Raw genomic sequence first — 26029 nt, 5'->3', positions numbered from 1 at the left:
TTACTAAATATCTGACACTGAGTTATTCTTCTAATTTTAAAAAGATGCTAAAAATTTTGTGGGTTGAAATTTTATTGAAACAACACCAAATTACCTCTTCCAAGGAGTTCTAGGGAATAGGTAATATAATCCTTTAACTGGGCCATGAGGTAGGAACATTTCAGAGCAGTCGTGAGTATAGACGTCAGCAGAGTCCACCAGCCTTCACTCCGATAATCACACATCACATAATCCAGCAACCTAGGAGACGACCAGGAGTGGGACACACTGAACCGGCGTCACAAAAAGGGTTGGAAGTGTTCTTGGAGAAAATATAGCAGTGTTCTCTTTTTATGTAAATATGAGAAAATCTTACTGGCAGTTTAACAGGTATTTTTCACTTTTAACCAAACCTAAAGTTACCTAAACCTTCAAATTTTATGCCAGCAGAGGGCACTTGATAAATGGAATTTAACAGAAGTAATTCTAGAAGTAATAAACACTTTAATATAAATTTCTATTGCAATTTCACTGTAATCAGAATACTTGTAAAAGTAAGTAATAAATAGGACTCACTTCAAAGCTTTGGTATAATCCTTTGCATAATAATATTCTTCTCCCATCTGAACCACTATAAAGAAAAGATTTTTATATATATATAATTTAAATTATTAAAATCACATGAAATTGTAGAAGGTCATGAATACATACTGAGGTGACTTTTCATTCTTGGACATTTATACTTCTTGAATTGTGCAACAGCATTGCTCAGAAGAGTTATTATTATTTCCTATTAGAAAAGATAAAGTGTAAAGCATTTAAACAAAATAATCTCAACTTTTCCTTGAGTATAGTAAAAGACAGCTTATACTGGAGGCAAAAAAGCAACTTACTGAGTGAACAACACTTCTTTCCTTCAGCTGAATGGCAAGAATTCCTACTTTCTCCTTCTCGGGATCGGAAGGATCAAAGCCTGCATAAGACACGACCCAACCCATTTTAGATGGTTCATTTAACACAAACCTTCACATGAACACTTATGTGCACACTCCCTGAATTCTTATAGTGTAGTTAAGGTTCTTCAAATATTCTAGAATAGTGAAGAGTCCAAGAGACTGTCGTACTAACATGGAAACTGCTCTGTGACCTCGGCTCTGAAGGGAACATTACTGAGCTCAGGATTCTTTTACATAGTAGCAGCAACCATCTGATGGTACTACATGATCCTTCTCCACAGAAAACAGTTTCTAAGGATTAAACACATATTTAATAATGTTCAGCTGCCCCAGATGTTGCTTGAATTAAATTATGTATAAGAAAAAATATACTGATATAATTTTTAAGGTGATGCAAGTTAATGCTTTACAATGTCATATAAACCATTAAAATTAATTGGAATTAAAATGCTTAGTTGACAATGTCTTATTATACTACTTAAGAGGTATCCAAACATTTTAATCATATCAATATATATAATTATAAACATTTAAGATGTAGTGATAAAACCATTCTAAAAAATAAGAAACCACGCACTTATAAAAAATCTTTCAAAATAATTTACTTTTACTTCAACATAATTTTCTCCTGGCTATCTTCAGAATAATAAATTATGATATCTATCTACACCTTTTAAAACTGAGAGGAGGAGATAAAAGGAAAATCATTTACTTAATGTTCCTTGTCGCCATGACCTTTGTCCATAAAAGTCAAGAGCACCTGTTTGTGTTTCTAAGGGGTCAGGACTGGGATACATTACAGAAGCCTGTAAATTAAAGAACAAACATAAATGAGAGTTTATGCAACCCACCACAAATCAACTCTTGTCCAATTTTTTAGTAAATAAGGACATTTTCATTAATAAAAGAAATTTTCATGAAGCACACATTCAAGAATCACAATTGTAAATATTTTAACATGAACTAAATTTTAATTAAAATTAAATGAAAAATATTTCATTTAATATTAAAATCCTATAAAAATTGAAAAATCAGGGTTTTTCACCAATGATTTCACAGTAACTTCTTTGAATTTTCTTTCTTTGCCATAAAAAAACCAGTGAAAATATATTAAAATTATGTTTGAAATTTATAAGTATAAATACTCTGTAAATAAAAACAATCTTATAAGAAGTTTCAAAGAGAAAACACTATTTTTCTTTATCATTTCTGCATTATTCTTGGTACTAGGGGAAGTATATATTTGGCAACAGAATCAAGAGATTTAAACTGCTTTATTTTTCTTCTTTTTCCCTCTAAAACCAAAATGTATCTTGCTGAAAAATGTACAAAATATTTAACAGGTAAAGATTACAAGTTTAAGTTGTTTATAAACTATAATCTTTTCTTAAAAAGTATATATTATCCTTACAAATTATATAAAAACTTATTGCCAGCTGAAATAGTTTTCAATCTAGTTTTTAAAAATTTAAATCTTCTGTCTAAGCCAGGTATAGCAGCCCAAAACTATATTCCCACCACTGGGGGAAACTGAGGAAAGAGGATTCCAAGTTCAAGCCCAGCCTGGGAGAAGTAGTGACTCAGCTACATCCTGTCTCAGAATAAAAAAAAATACAAAAACGGGCTGGGAAAGTTGCTCAGTACTACATAAGTAAATGCTATCTATTTCACCATATCATTAAATATTCTCCTAAACATTCTTTTTCATGACTGCCTACCATTCTATATATTAACAAATTCTCTACAGTTATTCATCTTATTCTATTTTTCACTGTAATTAATAAATATCTTAGGGTCTATTATCTGCCTTAATATTTCTGAAAAAAAAATTCTGGGTTAAAAGATTTACAGCTTTAAAGTTCTAATTATTAAAAAAAATAAAAATAAAAAAATAAAGCTCTAATTATTTTTTTTTTTTTTCCTGGTACCAGGGATAAAACTCAGGACCTTGCGCTTCCCAGGCAAGCACTTATTCCACTGAGCTATTTTCCTGGCCCTTCTAATTATTTTTTAAAGAAATATTATTTTACATTCCAATGACTTTTATTAATCCCAAAGCCTTGTACCCTTAACAAAACAAAGCCTGTAATCTCAATATTCCAGAAACTAAAGCAAGAGGATTGACAAGATTTCAGCCCTACCTGGACTACACATTAACTTCAAGGCTAACCTGAACTAGACAGCAAGATCTTGTCTCAAAAGAACAAAAATCATTTAAAAATAGAAAAACTTTTAGCGCCAGGGAGATAGCACCTGCCTGGCAAGTGCAGGATCCTGAGTTCGATCCCTGGTGCCACAAAAAAAAAAAAGAAAAACTTCTGTTCAATTTACAATTAAAAACAGAATACTTTTGTTAAAATGGTCATAATTTTTAGAACTATGTAAGATAAAAACACTATATTCGAAGACTTGAAAAATAATTATCCACATTAATCAGTCCTAGATTTTTTCAAGAGATGATTATAAGAGGGCTGGCAAGATAGTTCAGTGGACTAAGTGCCTGCTTAGGCAAGAGCAGGGACCGGGTTAAATCCCTGGCACCACATGCTACGCTGGCCCCGCCCCTGGGCACACTGAGCCAGCCATGAGATCGGGTTGGTGGCACATGCCTGTAACCCCAGCACCAGGGAGGCTGAAAACAGAAGGATCACCATGAGTCCAAGCTGTGTAGTAAGTAAGACTCTGCAACAAATACATTAAAAAAAAACAAGACAATTATAAGCTTTTTAAATGCTGCCTACTACAAGAGTTGGTAACTTACATCATGGTTACAGAGGGCTTTTGCATGCTGTTTCCGCTCCTGGGCATAATATGCTGCCTGCTGATAATAGAAACCAGGATTCTGAGTTTGAATAGCTGTTAACCCTAACTTAATAGCTTCATCAAATAAGTCACCAAAAGCCTGGAATCTTAAACAAAAAGAAAAAAAGAATAAAAGAGAAAAAGTAACTTACTTTTAGTAATTACTGATTCTAAGAACCATAACTTCAGCATATTTGTATTTATAAAAACAATGCTAAGGATTAATAATTAATGTCATAGTTTCTTTGTAAATACTACTACATACTACTTATAAGGTTAAAGTTCTGAATTTATGTCATCTTTTCTGCACTAACAAGTTTATAAACAAACCATCAAGCTAGATCTTAACATAACTTTCACCACTCAAATACACCCAAGTTTCTGGGAACAATTTCATTTTACCTATGCTTAAGCATCAGTTTTAAACAGTAAAGCCTACGACAGTAGGACTCCTCTTTGCTGCTACATTCTCAGGATGTTGGCACACAATGGAAACTCAGTCAGCATATACTGAATGAATAAAACAGTGTCATGAATTAACTGGCTTCCATTAAGAAACTGTACCAATGCCAGCCCCACTGGCAGACTCACTGAACCAGCAACTGAGTCAGGGCGTGGTGGCACATGCCGTAATCCAAAGCTGGGGTGGCTGAAAACAGGAGGACCACTATGAGTCCAAGCTACATAGGGAGATCCTGAACCAAATACATAAATTTTAAAAAAAGAAAGAAACTGTAACAATCAATATACACTATTATAAGAAACATACACAGGCTTTATTATTAAAAATCTATTTACTGAGAAAAGTTACTTACTATAGTATAAAGTCAAACTCAATGCTCATATCATTCTCCAAAACCCATGTATTTTAAAAAACATTTTAAAAGTACAATTTAAAACATACTGTTTAGACATCCACGCAGCATGCTCAAAGGACAACTCCGCACTTCCAATTTTCTTTTTACACAAGTCAATATGTTTTCTAAACTGAGCAATTGCATCCAGGGGAGTATTGTGCTGAAAACACAGTCTACAGATCTGTAAAATACAAAGGCAACCCCAAAATAAGAGGGAAAAAGTCAAAAGGCATAATACTTCAAAAATATATAGTTTCAGAATAATTTTACGAGACTATAGAATGCTTTCTCCTAAATTCTTCACAATAGTATTTGTTTCCTGAGAATGGCTACAATAAAACCAGAGGCTTGGTCACTCTGAGTAATTTTCTATGCCTTAGAAAATCTTTTTAAAATACAGAATTTAAAAAACTACCAAATGAATAACACAGATTGAAATGCTTCTAACAGATAACTCAAAAATGATAGGTTAGCTTTCAGAGTTGTCAAAAACTTTATTTTCTAGTCCAAAGCTGTTATCCTTCTTACCTAACATGCTATTTCATGATCTGTATGTATTGAAGGTAAAATGACAAATGGAACAAAGCCTAAATCTATTTCCAAATACTAATTATAATCTTCAACTTTATTGTATAAGTAAAATGGAGTACAAGAAAAGTAGTTTCTTATCCATCCCTCCCCTTCCACAGACAAGCAAATGCCTACTTAAGTACATAAAGCAGTACACAAGCAGTACTGCACTATTCTGCCGAGTTGTGCCTTCCTTCTTTCACCTAACAATGTTATCATTGTACATCAGTATATAGTTGCATCTTTTTTTTTTCTTTAATGTATTTAGTACAGGGTCTCAGGGTCTCACTACATAGATTGGATAGTGATTCTCCTGTTTTCAACCTCCCAAGCGCTAGGATTACAAGCACACACCACCACGCCCAGACTCATTCACTGTCTCAGAGCACCCCGGGGGCAGGGCTGGCATGGCAGGCCAGGGATGGAATCCCGGTCGCTGTGCTCTGCCTGAGTGGGTGCTTTAGTCCACGGATATATCTGGCCGGCCTGAGTTGCCTCATTCTTAATAGCTACATAATGTTCCACTTAGTTATAATTTATATAAACAATTGGTTTTTTGGTGTTTTTTTTTTTTTTTTTGGTACTGGGAATTGAACTCAGGACCTTGCTCTTGCCATGCAGGCACTGTGCCACTGAGCCATATCCCCAGCCAACAATCATGTATTGCTGATTTATTTCTAGTCTTTTCCTATTAGAAAACATAAGTAACCATAGGTGTGATCTGTGTTAGCATTTATGTCAACTAAATTTTCTTTTTTTTTTTTTTTTGTGGTACTGGGGATTGAACTCAGGACCCTGTACTTGCCAGGCAAGCACTTATTCTACTGAGCTAGCTCCCTGGCCATCAACTAAATTTTCTGAAAGAGAATTGCTAGGTCAAATCTGTACAGTCACAATAATCTTCTACACAGGAACTGCTCCAACTTACTCTATACAATTAATCAAAGTATTTGCCCACACGTCACCAACCCAGGGCCATACTCCTTAAAACACCAATGTGGGAATATTAAAGGCAAACACACCTCATTTGTCTGCTTGGGAAACAAAGGAATTATTTCTCTACAGCATACAATCTTAAAACTCTTAAGCAACAGTTAACCAAGGATTTCTCTGTGGGTGAGTATTCAGATCATCCTTTTCTATGGTCGTGCTATTAAACCAAGGAAGGTTCTACTATGCTGCACTGTTAAAAAGGTCAATAACATATGCAACTTTTGTCTCACTATTCCCTGCTTCCACTCAAAAAGAAACCAAAAAACCATCCCAATGCTAAATAACCAGGACCTATAAACTCAAAAATCCTGCGTTACTCTTAGGCTGGTAAGAAAGCCCTTCTTGAGTAAAACCACATAAAAAAGGAGTACAATTAAACACCAACTTTTTAGAGCATTAAAACAAGTTTGATTTCCAAATTTTTAAAGGTATTTAAAGAAAAATTCTCTTTTATTTTGAAGTTAAACTATTACCTTATAGTTTATAAATCCCGCCATAGTCTTAATTTCCAGAATATTAGTTTCATGGGCTCGCAGTTCATGTACAAGATTATAGGCAGTCCTATAATTCCTAATACAAATGAGAGGAGAGTGGTTAATTGTAATGTACATTAATTTTAAGCTAATTCCCAACACAAAATTACCATAACTAACAGAAACTCTACTTAGTCAACATTTCTTAACATGCAGCATCTTAGTAATACTATATTCATATCAATCTTAATGTCCTAAAAAATGATTTTTAATGTAAAAGGAATCAATAAATTTTCAAAGAACAAAACCATCACATGTGCATTATTCTTTCTGTTACTAACATCAGTCAATAACCAACAGAATGAAACTGAAAAATGCAAGTATATCAGTTATTTAGAATTGCATTGAAAAATTAACACTCTGGTTAAAAAAAATGTTTTTGTTCAATTTTTATTATGAACTTTTTTTTTTTTTTTTTGGTGGAACCGGGGATTGAACTCAGGTCCTTGTGCTTGCCAGGGAAGTGCTTATTCCACTAAGCCATCTCCCCGGCCCCCAATGAACTTTTTAAAACTTTTATCATCACCAAGGTGAGAATGAAGAGCCCTGATAAGAACAGGACCTAACCTCAGACAGAGAAGATAATGAGAAAAGTCTCAGAACAAACTTTTCCACAGGAAAAAGTATACTCTTGGGCTTTGGCTGGGGCTCAGACAGTGGTAGAGGATTTGCCTACTGTCTAATGCGCACAAGGCCCTGGGTTTAACCCCCAGCACTGCAGAAAAGAAAAAACATAGAGGAGAGAGGAGGGAGGGGAGAGGAGGGGGAAGAAAAGGAAAAAGGAAAGAAGAGGAGAGGGGAGAGCAGGGGAAGGGAGAGGAGAAAAATGAAAGAGGATGAGCGGGGAGGGGAGGGAAAAGGAGAGGAGGGGAGAGGAGAGGAAAGGAGAGGAGAGGAGAAAGAAGAGAAGCGAGCCAGGGAAATAGCTCAGTGGCATAATTGTCTGCCTGGCAAGTGCAATGTCCTCAGTTCAATCCCTGACATCAAAAGAAGAAAAACAACAGAAAAGAAAGGTGTACTTTTCACTTTTGAGAGGTAAAACTTTCAACTTGCATTTTTTTTCTTTCCAGAATTATTTTTCAACAAACCTGAAATTGGAGATTTTTAACTAATGCCATCCATAAAAATGAACTACACTAAAAGCAGTTACAATTACACAAAGTTACTGTGATTGAGAACCTAAGTCTGGGGCTGGCACCTCAACAGCGAAAGATAAGACATGTCTGTGATATTCCTGTCACAGAATTACTTTACTTACTTGTACAAAGTAGCTTTTCAAAGTGCTTTTTCATATTACCACTATCAATTTAAAAAAGTAAGTTAAAGCTACAAAAAGATAGTGTTTCATTACACTGTGGTTGGTAAAAGAAAGAAAATTTTTAACTACTGCCAACACATCTGCAACCAATCTTCAAGGCTCTAAGCAGGGCCTTCAAAGGGAAAATGGTGTTGCTAACAGGTATCATAGGCTTAACATTCAATTAAATTAATGTACTATATACAAACTTGAACAAATTCATGGCCTGATTTAGATAACATTTAATATTCATTATATTTTGTAAATCCTTTATTTTTTTAATATTTTATTTATTTATTTGGTACAATGATCCTCCTGTCTCAGCCTCTCCAGCACTGGGATTATAGGCATGCGCCACTGTGACATGTGGTACCAGGGATCAAACGCCGGTCCTTGTGCCTGCCAGGCAGGCATTCATACCACTGAGCTATCTCCCTATCCCTAGAATTCCTTCTCTTATGAGAAGAACTTTATTCAACATACAAATAATAGGAGATGGGGAAAAGTTTAGTATTTATTTCTTTAAAGCATAAAATTTAATTAGCCATATCAGAAAGCTTTATGACACTCTAAAATTTAATTCCAATAATAAAATGAAAAAAAATTTAAAATCCCAACTTACTATATTCCATTCATGTTCAGACAAACTAAACATTAAACACCCGATTCTAACCAATGTAAACAGTTCAAACTTAGTTTGGCTGAATTCAAAAATTGCCATTAATATCAGTAACACAAAGACAAGAAAAATTTAGTTTAAAAAGTGTTAGAAACTTACTTCAGAGCATTTTGGGTATCTTGTTTCAACTCACTGAAGAATGCTATTTTGAACTGATGTCTAACAAATAAAAGCTAGGGGAAAAAAGGATAAAAAGCACTACTAAACATATATTTTAATGTGAAAATTATGTTTCATACAAGACATTACAATATAAAAGAAAATATCCAAAGTTAAAATTCAACAATTACTCCAACAAACAAATACATAGTTTAAAAGGCTGTAAAAATTAACAAACTTTTAGGGGTAAAAGTTAAACGAAAAGGGCAAAGAGCGTAACTTAAAAACACATTAGTTTTTTAAATCTTTAGAAAAACTTAGATATACTAAAGCCATTTAAAATACCACAGCATTACAGTCATATAGTTATCACTTCAAAAATATTCAATAATGACTAATTTGCTCTAAAACGCCTGTTACTTGAAAATATGTACCTGGTGTGTCGTCTTATTCAAAAATTCTTTATGAGATTTCACTCTTCTGATTTCAGTGTAGTAATAAGTTTGTGCATGTTCATAAAAAGCATTTTCTAATCTGTTGAAAAGTCAAATATTAAAGTTATTTTAAACCAAACTCTTATCAAGAATTCTAACTGTGAGAGGGCTGGAGAGATGGCTCAGTGGTCTAAAGCACCTATTTGGAACAGGTTTGGCAAAGCACAGGGACCGCGGTTCAATCCCCCAGCACCACATGCCAGCCAGCCCCACCCCCTGGTGGGCTGAGCTGGCCACACACACTAAATAAATAAATTAATTAATTAAATAAAAAAAAAGAATTCTAACTGTGAGATCTGAAAGTAAATTCCTGAGATGTCTATTTTACTCCATGATTAAGATAAAAAATGAACAAAATATAAGCTGGATCACTAGACATGAGGTCTAAAATTAAGATCCTCTCTCAAAATATTTAAAATTACTTGCAATATAAATTGTGACTAATAAAAATAACCTCTTTTAATTTGTAAAAATAAACTAATCTTTTTCTATTTTCTTTTATTTTTCTATATTTTAGGGAAGGGTCTAAAGGGTGTTCAGGGTCTCACTAATAGATCGGACTTGTAGTGATCCACCTGTTTACAGCCTCCCAAGAGCTGGGATTACAGGCTCACGCCACCACACCCAGTCTCAATTGCCATCTCAGTGCGCCCCGGGGACAGGGCTAGCACAGCAGGTGGGGGGGGAATGAACTAATCTTGAAAGCTACTTTCATCTCTTGTATTAAGGTTATAATGTATTTGAAAAAGGATTCTACAGATTAGATTTCGCTGTTTTTCATGACTTTAATATCTTGAGTTTAAAAGGAAAATAAGAAAATTTGTTAACAGGCAAATCACGTGAAAGTAACAGTTTTATGATTTACATCCTGCTGTAATCTATAACTGAGATTGTAAGATAGCAATAAAAAAGATCTAACCAGAGATCAACAAACAATTCAAACTTTCAAAATCACAACAAAACAAAATAAAAGCCAGGGATACAGCTCAGCAGCACAGAGCCTGCCTGGCAAGCACAAGGTCCTAAGTTTGATTCCCTGCACCAAAGAACAATGAACAAAAACAAAAACAAAACTCTCAGTGATGGGAAGATAGCTCATTGGTCTAAGCGCCTGCCTGGCAAGGGCCAGGACCCAAGTTTGATTCCACAGCATGGTGTGCCTCCTTGTTAGCCACCAAAGCCAGGGGGTGGTGGCCAGCGCTGGGGAGGCTGAAACAGTACTGTAACTGTAAGTCCAAGCTGTGCAGCGAGAAAATATACCAAATAAATAAGGAAATAAGGGGCTGGGGAGATGGCTCAGTGGAATAAGCGCTTCCCTGGCAAGTGCAAGGTTCTGAGTTTGATCCCCAGTTCCGCCAAAAAAAAAAAAAAAGGAAATAAATGATTTTTAAAAATTTAAAACAAAACCCTTAAACTTTCTTTTATCAAAGGGAATGCTTTATTAAGAATATCTGTCAATGGCATCAAGGAAAGCTGCATTCCATCAGATAAGAGATGCACTTTGAGGTTTTCCTCTTCAAGAATAATATAACTGAATTTTAAACCTAGACTAAAAGGACAAACACATCTAATGCAAACAATTAAAGGGAAAAATTATTAATAAGTAAGTCACAAAATGTAAAATCAGATATTATATTTTAAATTGGATTTTTAAAATTGGATTTTCTGCCAGGCAGCTCAGCAGACTAAAGCACCTGCTTAGGCAAAGCACAGTGGCCAGGGATGGATTCTTGGCATGCTGTGCTGGCCCCACCCCCAGGGTGTGTTGAGATGGTGATTGAGACAGCGTGATGACGCATGTCTGTAATCCCAGCACTTGGGAGGTTGAAAACAGGAGACTCACTATGAGTCCAATCTGTGTAGTGAGACTCTGTAGATCCTGTAGACAGTGTAGTGAATATATAAAATGAAAAAAAAAATTGGATTTTCTAGGTTGTAATTTTCTATGTTCAGAATCAATAAGTGGGATCATACCATATTAATAAGCTTCTGGACAATGAAAGAAACAACTGACAGAATAAAGAGACAACCTACAAAATAGGGGAAAAAATCTGCCAGCTATTCTTTCTCTTTCTTTTTAAATTCTTTTTTTAAATCTTTTTTTGACAGCTATTCTTTAGAGGACTAGTATCGAGAATCCATAAAGAACCCAAAAATATTAGACCCTGCAATACAAAAAGGCCCAATCAAAAAATTGGCAACTAAATGAATAGCAATTTCACAGACATACAAATGGCCAATAATTACATGAAGAAATACGTTCAACAGCACTGGCCATTAGAAAAATGCAAATTAGAATAAAAATGACATTCCATCTGACCTCAGAAAGAATGGCCATCATCAAGAAATCAAATAATAACAAATGCTCTGAAGCTGGGGGGCAAAAAGGAAGCCTCCCATACTTTTGATGGGAATCTAATCTAATATAATCAGCATGTAAATCAGTACAAAGATTCCTCAAAAACTGCAGCAAGAAATTCCATTTTACCTTGCTACTCCCCTTCTAGATATATTCCAAAAGAGTTAGACGCTACACTACACAGTTATACAGCATACTCTTGTTTGTGGCAACACAACTCATAATAGGTGAATCTTGAAAGTGGTCTATATGAATGGGTAAAGAAGGTGTTATTTATATACAATGCAGCAATACTGACACAAAAAGATAAATGAGTCCTTTGTAGAAAAATGGGTGTACCTTGAGACCGTAATGTTAAATGAAATCAGTCACGCAAACTTAAACATAACATATTTTCTCTTACATGAGAAACCCAAATTTATACATAGTGAGAAAATTTAAATATATAGACAATAGAAGGTGGGACAAAATAGATGTTTCTCAAAAGAAAGAGATCAAGAGATGAAGGGAGTAGGGAGGGAGGGAGGGAAGGAAGAAAGGGCAGAGATAAAGAGAGGAATTAAGATGTTTCATGCAGGTATACCAACTCCACACAGGAATGTAAATACTAAGTGCTACAAATATGGACTAATGAATTATTTAATTCAGTAACAGAATAAAATAATTATAAATAAAAGGGATATTCAACTTATAAATACCATAGTTTAGAAAGTCAAATTATGAAAAAAGTGGATTCCAGCCTTGAACTAAATATTAGACACACATACATACACCAATGTTAAGTCTCAAAACTGAATTTATCTTAACAAATGAATTAGACTAAAATTTTGATTACAAGCAGATCCCTATTCTAGCCATTTATCAGAAGATTAGTGGTACTCTTAGTAAAACAAAGATCACCCGCAGTCCAGTTTCTGCTAGGACTACATAAGCATATCAATTAAGCATTCTTCTTAGAGTAAACAAACATTATCTTAGTCACCAGAAGCAACACTGACAGGTTTTTCTCAAGGCCTGGGAGGGTAGTTCAGCCGCAGAGCGTGTGCCTGTGCAAAATCCTGGGTTCGTCCTCAGCACCACACACACAGAAAATACCTAACAGGATTCACTCCAGGAAACAAAGCTATCAGTTTTCAAATGAATGCAGAACATCCCCTACTACAGGTGTGTATTTAAGTTTAAAGGAGACGTGTCTGCCTGGATTTTAGAAGCTGCACACCTTTAAGGGCACAAGGGAGAAGTTCTGTACATGTAAAGGGAACTTAATAGGGTACACTAGCAACAAAAAACAGCCAGTGTATGGCACTACTTACATCCTCCTTTCTCGTACCTAATGTCTTTAAAAAGGGAGAAGGAAGGGAGAGTTAAATAGGGCTTCATGTTTTCCCACCCATGAAAATGTTCATATAGCAATTCCAATTTCACTTCTTAACTTATGAAAAAGTGAAGACCAGAGATCCAAAATCTAACTGCATACATTTGTATTATTAGTGTATGCTGTTTTCCATCTGTAATAATTAGATTCTTGAAACTCTTATTTAAAATGAACTAGTTAGAAACTTATTTCCAACATTTTCAACAATGCAGATGATGATGATTATGATGACAGCAAATGCTATCTGGATCTCAGAAAACAAAAATGACAAGAAGATTTCCAAACAGCCATTTTCAATATCTTTTCTCTATAACACAACTTTCCTCTGAAAAGCATTTGCTTTTTACTTATTAAAGTGTCAGCTTTGTTTCAAAAGGCAAGATAGGCACGTGTGGGGCTTTTTGTGATTTTTTTCTTAAGAATTTGCTAGCTAGCATGACAGGGACAGCCTAGAGGAACACTTATCCTGCCATGAAAGTAAATTTCTTCTAAGAATTGTATCTTCTTCTTCTTTTTTTTTTTTTTTTTTTTGGTGGCTGGCTCAGCCCTCCTGGGGGCAAGGCTGGCTGGTTTGTGGTGTAGGGAGATCAAACCGCAGTCCCTGCACTTTGCCTAAGCAGGTGCTTTAGACCACTGAGCTATCTCACCAGTCCAAAGAGTTGTATCTTGAAACGATCATCAAACTTCTGTGATACAAAAGATTTTCACAATCCTTCTGTAATGCACTACAGAAGTTTCACGAACACTCTCACCCTTTGACTTCCTTCTGAAACGTTCATCACAGCACTGGCATCAATGTACTCTGAAAGCACAGGCCTGAGTGATGATGCCACCAGTAACTGCCACTTCCCTCCTAGAGGAATAAACACGAAGCCCTCCTGACACTGAGCTTTATTCTCTCACTAACAATGAAATACAAATATGAAAGAAGGGCCTGAGCTTGTCCCTCATCTCCAATGGCCTACTGAGGCATGACTTGTGCGCAGATGCCCACGTGGGAAGCCATGGACTCAGAACCCGTGCTTCTCGTGTCAGTCATCTGGACACCGATCCTTAAATTTCTGTGTCCCCCGCATAAGTGGTAAAAACAAAACTCCTTTGCAAGCAGGTAACTGTAGCACTCAGAGGCTGAGGCAGGAGAATGGCAAGTTCTAGCAACCCAGGCAACTTAAGGACTTACCGAAACCCCGTCTCAAGAAAAAAATAACACAACATAAAATAAAATTTTAAAAAAAGGGCTGGGGACGTAGCTCAGCGTCAAAGCCGAGTTCAATCCCCAGTACTACATGACAAAAATGAATCATGCTTTTCCTTTGCACTCTGCGCAGTCACCTCAACGTTACGCTGAATGCACACTGCTGACCTGACTTCCTGCAGTGTGGACTGCACTGCTCACTGCTCCCCTATTCTGGCAGCTCACTTAAGCTTTCCTGCAATGCGTCATTTATTTGATTCTGCTGCTAGTGCATCATCTCTCTTCTAAATTTATGCTTTACTTTTTTAGAAGTCATGTATCTACTATATGAAAATACCATATAATTTTCAGACTTTACTTCTGAGAACAAGAAAGTAATACAGGATATGTAATAATCAATTATTATAAGATAAAATATATAAAAATAATCAAAATCTAAGCTGTTCTTGAGTTTAAGAGCACCTTTGCAAAAAGAAATTGTTATAGCCAAAAATCAATTAAAATATATTTAAATATATCATCAAAAAGAATTATTACTGTAAAACTACCCTGTATCACTAAATACTAGAAAAGAAATGGATAATGATCACATAAATTTTGAGACAATGTTGGGTACCAGTTGGTGACTTGCTTTTTTAAAAATTTTTTTAACTTGTTTTTTATAAAACTTTAGTAAAGATATTTTATATATGGTAAGCCTCAGAGCCTTTGAAAATTATTTCCGTATCACAAATACATCAACATAGCAAGTAAGAATAAGGGACCAAAAATCAAGACTACCATTTAAAGAACACACATCACAAAAGGACACATGGCAATTACTGAAAAGTACAAAGAAAACCATAAACCTTTTTTTTGTGGTGACAAGTCTCCATATGCCGCAGAGACTAGTCCTGAATTCATGGGCTCACACCTCAGCCCCGAGTACTGTTCACTCTCCACTGTTTCAAGCTATACATTTCTGTACAAGTAAGGCTGACACAGCTATACCTATGGAAAGATGTCAATGAGGTAATACTGTTAAGTGGAAGATCACTGTCTATGGTATTATTTTTTTGTTTATGTATGTATACATGCTTTATAAAGATACACGTGTATTTGCTCCTATATAAAATATACTTTTGGAAGAAACACATCGACAGTGGTCACATGGGAGGGTGCTATCAAGTCCACAGCCTCTGAACCCTTTACACTTTTTCTATTAAACATGTTTTGGGTTTCTTAAAAACAGAAATGGGTCTCAGCTACCAACTGTTTAATTCCTAAGGAACAATCAAAAAAAAAAAAAAACAACTTCGAAAGACTTTCTTTACCTTATAATATAGCCCACAAGGTGGTCAGTGTGGGGCAGCACAAACAACGACTTCCCCGAGAGTTCACACGCATCGCATAAAGCTGCAGCCCTTTCCGAAGCAATGACATCTTCTCCTGTTGGTAAGGTCAGGAAGAAAAGGAATAAAACAAATAAGTAGTATGTTTCCTAAGCAAGTAACTCCCCAAATCTGGAAAACCCAAACCGCTTTTCACCATGCCAACAAGATCCTAGGCTCCTTGGAGCTTCGGCTTCTCGGAAGTTCAGTTTCATAGCAGGTACTTTTTAGGCAAACACTGTGGAATTTTCTACTGAGCCAGATAAATAACCCAAATAGTGCTACCAGATACAGCACATAACTACGTTAAGAAACAAAACTAAAAATGGAAGAAATGAAAGAAGTTTCCAAAACCACTTAGGATACTACAGGTTTCAATATAAAACCAAAAGGAGCCAGGGAGATAGCTCAGTGGAATAAGTGCTTGTGTGGCAAGTACAAGGTCCTGAGTTCGATCCCTGGTTCCACCAAAAAGGGAAAAAAAAATTATATATATATTTTTTATACATACACATTTTGGCCTATGAAAGTCTAGGCAGGTTAAAAAAAAATCAGGATTTAAAATAAAAACATTTTTCAAGAGGCCAAATTACAAGTCCTATATCTTTTTTATTTATTCATATTTTTCTGAGACAAAAGTCTTGCTATGTAGTTTAGGCGGGCCTTGGACTCACTATGTGGCCCAGGATGGCCTCGACGTCAGTGATCCTCCTGCCTCAGGTATCACTCAGTTATCCCGAGTGCTGGGATAACAGGCATGTGCCATGTCATCAGGCCCCTACACCATTTGTCTTTATGTATGAAATAAAGTTTTAAATAGCTCACAGGTAACTAACTTTTTTAATGCATTAGCCATTTTGTCAACTGATACATGACTACAAAAGGATGCAAATAAAACTTGAGGACTAACACATAAGATCTGCAGTCATCAAAATTTTGTTTTCGTTTGTTTTGCTTTTGGGTATGGTATTGCAGCATGAACCCGAGGCCTTTGCACTGAGTCACACCCTCATATTTTTTTGAGACAGGGTCTTTCCTAGGTCACAAAATTGCCCAGGCTCTGCTTAAAACTGCAATCCTTATTGCCTCAGCCTCTGAGAATGCTGAGACTACAGACATGGGCCTCCAAACCTGGCATATCTTTTCATTTTTTTAAGCAAATATTTTTTTTAATTTATTTTTTTAAGCAAATATTGATTCACATGTTGATACTTTTCTAAGTTTAACACACCATCATCCCTGAGACTAATAAATGACTTAAACATTAAAAAGCTTATTTCTTGGCAGTAACAATTCAAAGTTATAAAGCAAATAATTAACCTTCTGATACCTGGGGGCAAAGGGGTTTTCTTCTGAATCAAAACCACTGCAACTTTTGTGTTTCTTCCTAGTAAACTTTGTCTGCAATGGAAAAAACAATAAAACTAATTAATTAATTTTAACTGAATGTATCCAAGATTTTACACAGAATACAAGCTTGATACATTAAAAAAAAAAAAGATTAAGAGCAGAGTAACTATTTTCATAAACATTAATAATTTCAATTTTAAATAATCATTTCAATTTTAAAAGCATAATACAGATGGGCATGGGGCCACACTGTGAGAGGCTGAGGCTAGAGACAAGTTTGAAACTGGCCTGGGCAATTCACCAACTTAGCAAGACCCTCATCTCAAGATAAAAAATAAAAACGGCTGTGGATGTAGCTCAGTGTGAAGGCCTTGGGTTTAATGTCAAGTATAAGAAAAATGTGAAAGTTTAATGTATGTAAAACTTGTAATACAACTTCTTCCTATGACACATTAGTCATATACTCTAAAAGACAGTTTAATACAAAACTTTATGTAAAATTATAATTTGTTTCTAGTCATACATTAGTCACCTAAGAGTGACTGTCTTAAATTTAGTTGTCTTAAATTGAACATCAATTGTGTTGAACATCAAACTGATGTTCAATTTAAGACAAAACTAGGGGTTGGGGAAATGGCTCAGTGGAATAAGCGCTTCCCTGGCAAGCGCAAGGGCCTGAGTTCAATCCCCGGTTCTGCCAAAAAAAAAAAAAAAAGACAAAGCTAGTATCTTATGAGGACAAATAATAAATTTTTGAGTCTCCAAAGAACATTATCAATGCAAAAAAAAAGTAAAATTCAGACAAATCTGGCTTCTAAGTTCCTTCACATACTGTAGCATTATACACAGATAATACTTATACTACTTATCAGGGTCTGGCAGTCAATAATCCCCAAAATGATCATTGAAGCAGAAACAGAACTCAGTTGTTTTCAATAAATGTCAGTAAATGATAGATACCTGCAAACTACCACAGCCCACTTGGGAAATGGAGATCCTACCTGACAATTTCCACTCTGGTAGCACACTCGGACTGCTTTTCTTTCCACTGAGGCTCATCCCAGTCCAGTTCATAGAACACAACCACTAGGGCGGGCACCAGGTTTAGATGCTTATTCATCCAGCCAGTCTTTAAGATTCCTTTAGGAATGTACCACTCATACGAGGTTCTCTGCAAACAGGGGTTAAGTTAGTTATTTAATAATGAAAGCAGCAAGATCTACTTATTGGGTGCCCAGCACTTCATATGCATTTATTTCATTCATTGTGAACACTGCCCAATTTTAAGACAAGTAAATCATGCTAACACATGCGAAGACAGCAAGTGTTGGAAGAAGAATCTCAACCCTACAAACAACACACTTCCTATCAAGGGAGAAAAGACAAAGCCAAGAAGTTTCCTACGGTGTTAGAATTACAGCTGTGGACTAGCACAGCAAGCTAAAGGTTAGTTGTGAATTTAACACTTTTCCTCATACAGTAAAGTTCTATATATAATTCCTCAAGCATGTTGAGTATACCTTATGTAAATCTATATCATCTGACTATTGCATACTTCCAGTTACCTAAAACAAAGTAAGTGCTCAAAAAATAGGTGTGAAATGGAACCTATCTTCAAAGAACATGGATTCTACAATGCCTACAGTTTTATGTACCACAGGGTTTTCCAGGACACACAATGCAAACAAAAAAAGACACACACATATGCACATACGGGGGGAAAGTGGATATAATCCTAATGTCATTACCTTGGATCTACATTTAGGATATTCATGGTCACCTGGGAGCACCTTGAAAGAAATTGGTACCCGATCAGCCCTCCGATTGGCACAGAAAGCATCCCAGACTGCTCGATGGACAGCATTGTAAACAACATCTAGGCCTGTAAGTGTAACAAAAGCCATAGGCCGGCAACATAATTCCACAGGGAAGTCCCACTGTGTAGGGCTCATGTTTAAAGTGTCACGAAGAATCTGAAATACAAATGACAATTCACAGTTTCAAAAGCTAGTATCTGTATCTAATATATGAATACCTAGTATTTAAGCAAATTATTATTTTCAGTAATCTCTCAAAATGTATTCCAAGCTTTGGAATTAACAGACTATAAAAGCAGGAAAGTTAACAAATTAAAATGGGTGTGTATTAACTATTTCAACCATAATAAGGAAAAAACTGGCTTACATATACTAAAATGTACAATACCCTCTAAGTTTTCTGTAACTGCTAATATCTAATTTCTCAATGGTTGATATTATTAAAAGATGCTTATTATCTAAGTAGCTGTTTTCTCATTTTCCACAATATAAAATGCCCTTTTTAAAGGAAAACTTTTAAAAGAAAACTAGTAATGATGGAAACCTTTAAGACATATTTCTACTATGTCCTATAGCTGAGTGCTGACTTTGTATAATAAACTCAAGCATGTACTTGCTTTAGAAAAGCAATTATATAAAAATGTGTCTATTCCAAACAAAATTATCATTATATTTAAAAAATCATCATTTCCAAAAAGATGTATCACGAGCTACTTTCAAAAATCATCTCCACCAATACATTACACAGAACTCTAGTGATATGAATCAGAAGTATACATTACCGAGGGAGCAAGGAACAAAGAACAGAGCCTAAGGAAACTGGCTCCTTGGAATTCCAGCAAGCTGGAGAGAGGGTGGTAACAGATTCCTGGAGGTGGCATCCTGCCAGTTCTTTGTTCCTTTACCTGGGAAGTTACAACCAGTGATCTGTAAACTAGTAGGTGAATGCCTGAAGATAATGTAGATAGCAGTTTGTTTACACCAAATTAGTTATGCACATTCCTTAGTCTCTTTGTGGTCCTCAATAAATGTGAGAAGGTTCCCTGGCTCAGGGCTCACTTAGAGACTAAGCTCAGTGAGACCCCTGTGGCCGATTTCATCCAGCTTTGCTGTGGTTCTTTTCACGGCTTCGATCATTCTACAACATGACTCAAGTATAATTTGTGTGGAAAATGAGAATCACTTATACTACCACTTGAATCGTAAAATATGCAATACTTTTTTTTTTTTTTTTTGGTACTAGGGATTGAACTCAGGACCTTGTGCTTGCCAGGCAGGTGTTTACGTCCCTGAGCTATCTCCCCGGCTGTATGCGATACTTCTAACTGAAAGTTAATTTAGAATGCCTTAATTAACATTTTACATTTAAGTACTGACAGAATAATGAGTACTGAATAAATAACTTGAACAGCTTACCAGAATGATAAATGTCAATAACATAAGTGTCAGCCATGAGTTTAGAGAAAGAAATCCCCCAGTTCAAGGAAATTTGGAAATGAAAATAAAAAAGAGGCGGTCAAATAGTATAGGTACCTTTGATTAATGCCAACGAGTTTACCCTAGAGTTCTAAAGGTCTTTCCCCTTAATCACCCCAGAAACGCAAAAGAAATTGCTATAATCTTTGAATATGAAGAAGAAATGGGGAACTAACAATGACTTAGAAAACTTTAAATCAGGGCCACTCAAGAGAAATTGTATGGGTCACATAATTTGACTTTTTCTAATAGTCATAATAAAAAATAAAGCAAATGTGTGGAAATCATTTTAATAATACTCTAATCCAAAATTTCTAAAAATGTTATCCAAACATTAATATAAATTTACTAATGAAGTATTTTACGTTTTTGTACCAAGTCTTCAGAATCTGGCATACATTTACACACACAGCACATCTCAATTTAGACTGTCCTATCTGAAGCACTCAACTGCCACCGTGGCCACTGGCCACCACTGTGGACAGAGAAGCTTTACATCAACTAGATCAAGGTATATCCGTTCCAGAATTGCCGCACGAAAGCGGTGTCAGGAATTCCTGACACCTCCTACTTTCAGAGCCTTGGCACTTGAAATGGTCATGTTTATTCCATGGGAAAAGGATGAGCTTGGGAGAAACACCAGAGAAGAAATTTCCAGATCTCCTGGAAGACGCCAACAGAGCAGCTACTCAAAGCGTAACACAGAAGGACGTGCAAAAGTGGCTAAGTGCACACTCTGGATAGACGCACCTAGTGGGAGGGAAGTAACCTGGAAGGTGGCATGGAACATTCTAAGAAAGCAAAGCAATCAAAATAACAAAAAAAAGAATGTGATTATTTAATTCACTCATCCGAGCGCAGAACATAGGCTACTAAGAACGGGATTCAAGAGATCTCAGACTATAAAAGGACCAAAAACAACGATAGTTTGGGCCAAAATGGTGTGGGCGTGGAGGGGAGCTGATGCTGAAGATGTGAACCAAAAATCCAATTTAGGAAGAGTTCCCCACGACCGCAGTATTTATCCTGCCCTGGAAGCTACAGAGAGCAAGGGAGGAAAAACAACTTTGCAACCTTAAGGGCAGACAAAATCCTCCTCCTCTACTTCTCCCATCTCCTGGAAGGCCTCAGAAATAAATGCGATTTTCAAGACTGAAAGACAAGCTCCAGGGCTGCTCTCTACGGCGCCTTGGGGACACCCAGAGCTCCAGCTAGCACTGATCAGGGCTGGCCCCAGTCTCTGGCACTCTAGCCTAGCCCTAGATCTCTAGGCCCGGACTCACCCCGGACGCACGCCCCAGGCCCGTTGTCGCTGTAGCCGGTCCCCGTCAGCAGAGCCGGGCCAGAGGAGGTGCACAGGGGTGTCACAGAACGCCAGAGCCTGCTCCGGAGGGCACCGCCGCAGACCCCTTAAGAGAGACTTCCTCTGCCCCGCCCATCCGCTGACCCAGGAAGCATTTGGTGAGTGTGAGTGACAGTACTTTTCACCAATCCCTCCCCTGAATGCTGCTCCGCTGCTCAACTCGTGAGGAAAGCGCTCGGTTTCGTTGGGGAAAAGAGCTGGGAGCGGAGAGAAAGGCAGCCAATAGGAGAAGCCACAGGCGGGAGGGGCGGGGCCTCCGCCGTTACCTGCCCGCAGCTTCTCCTGGACGCGGGGACGCACCATCTTCGTGGCCTGCGTCTCCTTCCCCGAGGCCCGCGGCCTCCAGGCCCTCGCTTCACGCTGACGAGGGTCAGGGCTGCGCGTGATCTTGGCTCTGCCGCTGCCAGGGAGGGTGCCCCACCACCCCGCAACCGAGGCTCGGAAAGGGGACGCCCTGGCCTCCGGGCCCCAGCGCTCGCTTTCTCTACGTGGTCGCGGCCGCAGCCGGCCTGGGAGGCGCCCGGCGCGATGAGCGCCAATGAGGACCAAGAGGTGAGCGCCTCCCCTCCCCGGCCAACCCGGCCGCGGAGCCGAGCAGCCCCGGGCGCCGCGCGCGTCCTGCGCCCTGGCTCGGCCGCCCCGAGCGCGCCGGGACCCTGCGCGGAGAGGCCTTGCAGGCGGGAGTGGGGGGAGACTGCCTCCGTCCCCCCCGCGTCTCCCTCAGTGTTTCATTTTTGCACATCCGGGAGTGTCCTCTCCAAGCGTGGTTGTCTTACTGCACGGCCCTGGCTCGCCGCGCTTGGAATCCCCGGGTGTTGCTGCCTGAAAACCCGATCACCGTTCAATTTTAGAAGCCATTGGTTGTTAGGGGGTTAGTTGTGTTAAATTTCTGGTGGAGGAAAATGACAGTGGTGTCTCCCGCTTCCCTGTACTGTTGAAAGAAATTATTTATCCATCTGTTACTTGCCAAAATCCGTTTGCGTATATGTGCATCTCCTGAACTGTATGGTTTACGTGTCAGTATTTTACTGTCAGTTTGCCTTTGAATCATACTGGTGCAGGCAGCCGAGTTAGATAAATTATAGGCATTATTATAGGCAGTCAGACAGGGCCAGGCCGTCGAAGGAGATTACACAGAAGACAAGATACCTTACAAATGGGGGAGGGAACAACTGTGGGAGGGACGGATGCTCCTGCAGTGAGCCAGACCTAAAGACCAAAGATCAAACAAATGCCGACCTCCCTAAAGATAAGCGTCCAGGATTGATCTTGACCTTGAGGGAGCCAGAAGAATCATTAATCCGACTACTACTGGATGGCTGGCTACCTGATAAAATCCTGGTCTACATTCATGATGACTCGCTTCCCCATTTGGTCCTCGACTTAATCAATTTTACCTGAGCAATGGTGCTTGTAATCCCATTGGGTGATCATAGTTTTGTCCCACCCCACATCCACCTAAGCAAATTCCCTTGTTAGACCTGCCTCACTGAATGGTTTTACTCTGTAAAAGTCCCTGGAAGAGACAGCTTCCCAGGGACAACCCGCTTGGGCCCCCACCCCCTCCTGTCCATCTCTCGGACAGGAGCTTTCTTTCCCTCAATAAATATATTCTGCTCATAACCTCCGTTTGTTCCTAAAATTCATTCTTCGGTTTTAGAGAACACGAACTGGTGCAGGTCAGGTCCAGAGATCATTTTTCCCTATGTCATTTGGAGGTTCCCTGTATCGTTTGGAGGTCACCCACCTGAGTTCAGTTTTTCTCCCTGTATCAATACAGGTCAGTTGTAGGGGAAGCTTTTAACTTTGACATGTGTATGGGTGAGGAAAAGTGTCTAGAGTGGTAAAGTCAGTGTCTCGAGAATGTAAAGAGCATGTGGTAGAATCAAAATTTTAAGTCCCTGTGCGTAGTGTAGATAAGCAGTAGTAGGTCGCTTGTTTTCAAGAGCTGCTGCTTAAAAGTGTTTTTACTTTACAGATGTAGTAGAATCTCTGGATTGGAAGTTATTGTTAAAAGAACCCAAAATCCAACAAGCTAATAGATACCTGAGTACCCTTTTAAAATATTCTTAGACAAGCAAGTTTCTAAACCAAGGCATTAAGAGTTCTGATACTTGGGAAGGAGGACAGAGTAGTCATTACATACAAAGTTACAATTAGGAAGAATAAGTTCTGATGTTCATTTACACAGTAGAGTAACTACAGTAAATATCAGGGTGATATATATTTCAAAATAGTTAGAAGAGGGGATTTCATTATAGGTCTCACCTATGAAGAAACAGTGAATGTTTTGAGTTGTTGGATATGCTGTGTAATCTAATGGTTGTATAATCTGTACATGTATCAAAGTACCATATTGCACCCCACAAATGTGTATTATGTATCAATTAAAAATAACTGTAACCCTGAAAAGCACAGAAAATAATGTTTCTCAAAGTTTGACCCATGGACCACTGTAGGTGGTTGTTAAATGAACTGGTGCCAGCACATCACCTCAGACCAACCAAATCAGAATTGTATGGTGGAGCCTGGCAATCTTCTAACCAAATTTTGTTCCTTCTGGGAGTGGATGTATGGCTACTTGTAGGCAATTTTTGGCCTGTTATTTAAGACCTCCTCTTCTCAGATGAAATGGTTCCTACTAGCTATGTCCTCATAAGTCTAGTCTTTGCCATTCCTTTCCTATCTCAGAATTGAATATTTATGGACAAATTCTAAGTTTATGTCCTATTTTAAAACTGGCCTCACACAGTTTTCTGTTTTATTATCAAACTGACACACTTTGTATATACAAAGCAAATTATCTTTCATCCTTGGATCTTTAGGTATCTTAACTACAAATTCGATTTGCCCTGTTAAGTTTCATCATTTTTTTTAAAGAACGTTTTGCAGTTTTCCTGTATAATCACTGTGATTCACTGTCTCTTCCAATTAGCCACACATTTTTGGGAAAAGTTTTCAATTAGTAATAATTACGCCTCGGATAAACCTCATGGCTACAATACTGCCACTGTGCAAAGCTAGCCACACATTTTTGCAAATTAAACTATTTTTGTTTTTTACAACGCTTTAATTGAAATATGAGAAAGGATTAAGAGTAGCACTGTATTTGTTGTTGTCTTCTTTTCTGTTAAAAGAGCATGAACAACTTGTGGAAACTTGCTGAAATCTAGATAGACTGGCATTAGTGCTTTTCCTCCCTAGAAAGGGTTGCTTAGATAGATCTGGTTTTGCATATGCCTGCTAGGTCTTATGAATTACTCCTCACTCTCCCTGCTCATCAGAACCTCTTTTCTTGATGATCTATTTAAAAGTCTGGGGCCGGAGAGATGGCTCAGTAGAATAAGCGCTTGCCTGGCAAGCGCAAGGGCCTGAGCTCAATCCCCGGTTCCGCCAAATAAATAAATAAATAAAATCAAAGTCTGTCCTTCTAGATCAAGGTCACCATTTTTACTTTATAGAATTCATGACATGAATCTTTTGAAAATTAGGACATGTATCTAAGAGCATTTTGTCTTTGCTTCTTTTCTGTGGGACTTTATCTGTGATTTCCAACAGTGATTGAGATTTTTCAGTTATAAGACTGCAGTGTTCTAAAAAATATTTTCAGGCAAAGATTGCTAGCTACATTTTCTCCTGAAGTCCTGTCCCTCATCTTGAGCAGACCCTGTAGTCATCTTATTCTTGAACTTCTTTTTTCTTTTTTTTTTTTCTCTCTTTAAGTGTTATATTATTCTGAGCAAAAGATTACAGATATGAGCAATTTGTATGAAAAATGGGAAAATATTGTGCTTCAAATTTCTCAAGGTTTGTGCTTTTTCTACCCCAAGCTACTTTTCAGGAGAATAATAAAGAGTACATGCTCTAGGGTTGCTTTATTAAAAATCGTAGTTTCCTACATGTTAGGAAGGAAGAAATAAGGCAGTGGTGTCTATCACAGGATTGATGTGACAATTTAGTGAGGTGATATAGTGTAAAGTGTCTGGCAGTACTTAAAGTATTATTAGTGTAATTATGAAGTGTTAGTATGTGTACATAGATCATAAATATCTAAAGCCATATAAATTTGCCACAGTTTACATGCTGAGCAGGCTTGAATCAGAAACTAAAACCTGTTATTTCTAATTGGTTTATGCCATAAAAACAAAACTCATTGGCCCTTTTCTTTCAGATGGAACTAGAAGCGTTACGTTCTATTTATGAAGGAGATGAAAGTTTCCGAGAGTTAAGTCCAGTTTCATTTCAATACCGGGTAAGATATGGCATGAATAAGTATACTTCCTACTTCACTAGGGGAAGAAAAAAAAAAACCTATACGTTACCCCAAAATTGCTGTTTTTTTTTTTTTTTAAATATTTATTTATTTATTTATTTTGTGTGTGTGTGTGGCCAGTTCAGCCCACCAGGGGGCGGGGCTGTCTGGCATGTGGTGCTGGGGGATTGAACCGTGGTCCCTGTGTTTTAC

At 37.5% G+C, this 26029-nt stretch overlaps 2 protein-coding genes and 1 pseudogene across 6 annotated transcripts in view; 1 reads left to right on the top strand and 2 right to left on the bottom strand.

The window, feature by feature from the left end:
* The window catches only part of Trappc11 (trafficking protein particle complex 11), a 47718-nt gene extending 26092 nt beyond the window's left edge, over positions 1-21626 (bottom strand). The window contains exons 1-16 of one of the 2 annotated variants that reach the window (XM_004639771.2): positions 21485-21626; positions 19508-19630; positions 18657-18881; positions 17910-18079; positions 16889-16959; positions 15502-15616; positions 9200-9299; positions 8766-8839; positions 6631-6727; positions 4642-4775; positions 3697-3844; positions 1648-1741; positions 873-952; positions 691-769; positions 556-610; positions 95-240 (exon numbers count right to left, since the gene is read on the bottom strand). In XM_004639771.2, the coding sequence (XP_004639828.2) occupies positions 95-240; positions 556-610; positions 691-769; positions 873-952; positions 1648-1741; positions 3697-3844; positions 4642-4775; positions 6631-6727; positions 8766-8839; positions 9200-9299; positions 15502-15616; positions 16889-16959; positions 17910-18079; positions 18657-18881; positions 19508-19606 (1687 nt within the window). In that variant the 5' untranslated portion in view covers positions 19607-19630; positions 21485-21626. Of the gene's footprint in view, positions 1-94; positions 241-555; positions 611-690; positions 770-872; positions 953-1647; positions 1742-3696; positions 3845-4641; positions 4776-6630; positions 6728-8765; positions 8840-9199; positions 9300-15501; positions 15617-16888; positions 16960-17909; positions 18080-18656; positions 18882-19507; positions 19675-21484 lie in introns of both variants that reach the window. The other variant, XM_023699639.1, reaches the window with a different exon arrangement.
* Positions 21627-21808: 182 nt separating this feature from the next.
* Rwdd4 (RWD domain containing 4) overlaps positions 21809-26029 on the top strand; it is an 18773-nt gene continuing 14552 nt past the window's right edge. For 2 of the 4 annotated variants that reach the window (XM_023699644.1, XM_004639770.2), the window contains exons 1-2: positions 21809-22116; positions 25736-25816. In XM_023699644.1, the coding sequence (XP_023555412.1) occupies positions 22093-22116; positions 25736-25816 (105 nt within the window). In that variant the 5' untranslated portion in view covers positions 21809-22092. Of the gene's footprint in view, positions 22117-25735; positions 25817-26029 lie in introns of those variants that run through there. The other 2 variants (XM_023699643.1, XM_023699642.1) reach the window with 2 other exon arrangements.
* On the bottom strand, positions 24435-24586 carry LOC111812159 (annotated as a pseudogene).

The sequence above is a fragment of the Octodon degus genome, unplaced genomic scaffold (genome assembly GCF_000260255.1).
Source record: "Octodon degus isolate 3935 unplaced genomic scaffold, OctDeg1.0 scaffold00114, whole genome shotgun sequence".
Taxonomy (NCBI): domain Eukaryota; kingdom Metazoa; phylum Chordata; class Mammalia; order Rodentia; family Octodontidae; genus Octodon; species Octodon degus.
Note: the sequence above shows the minus strand (reverse complement) of the source record. Positions and strands in the feature narration are given on the sequence as shown.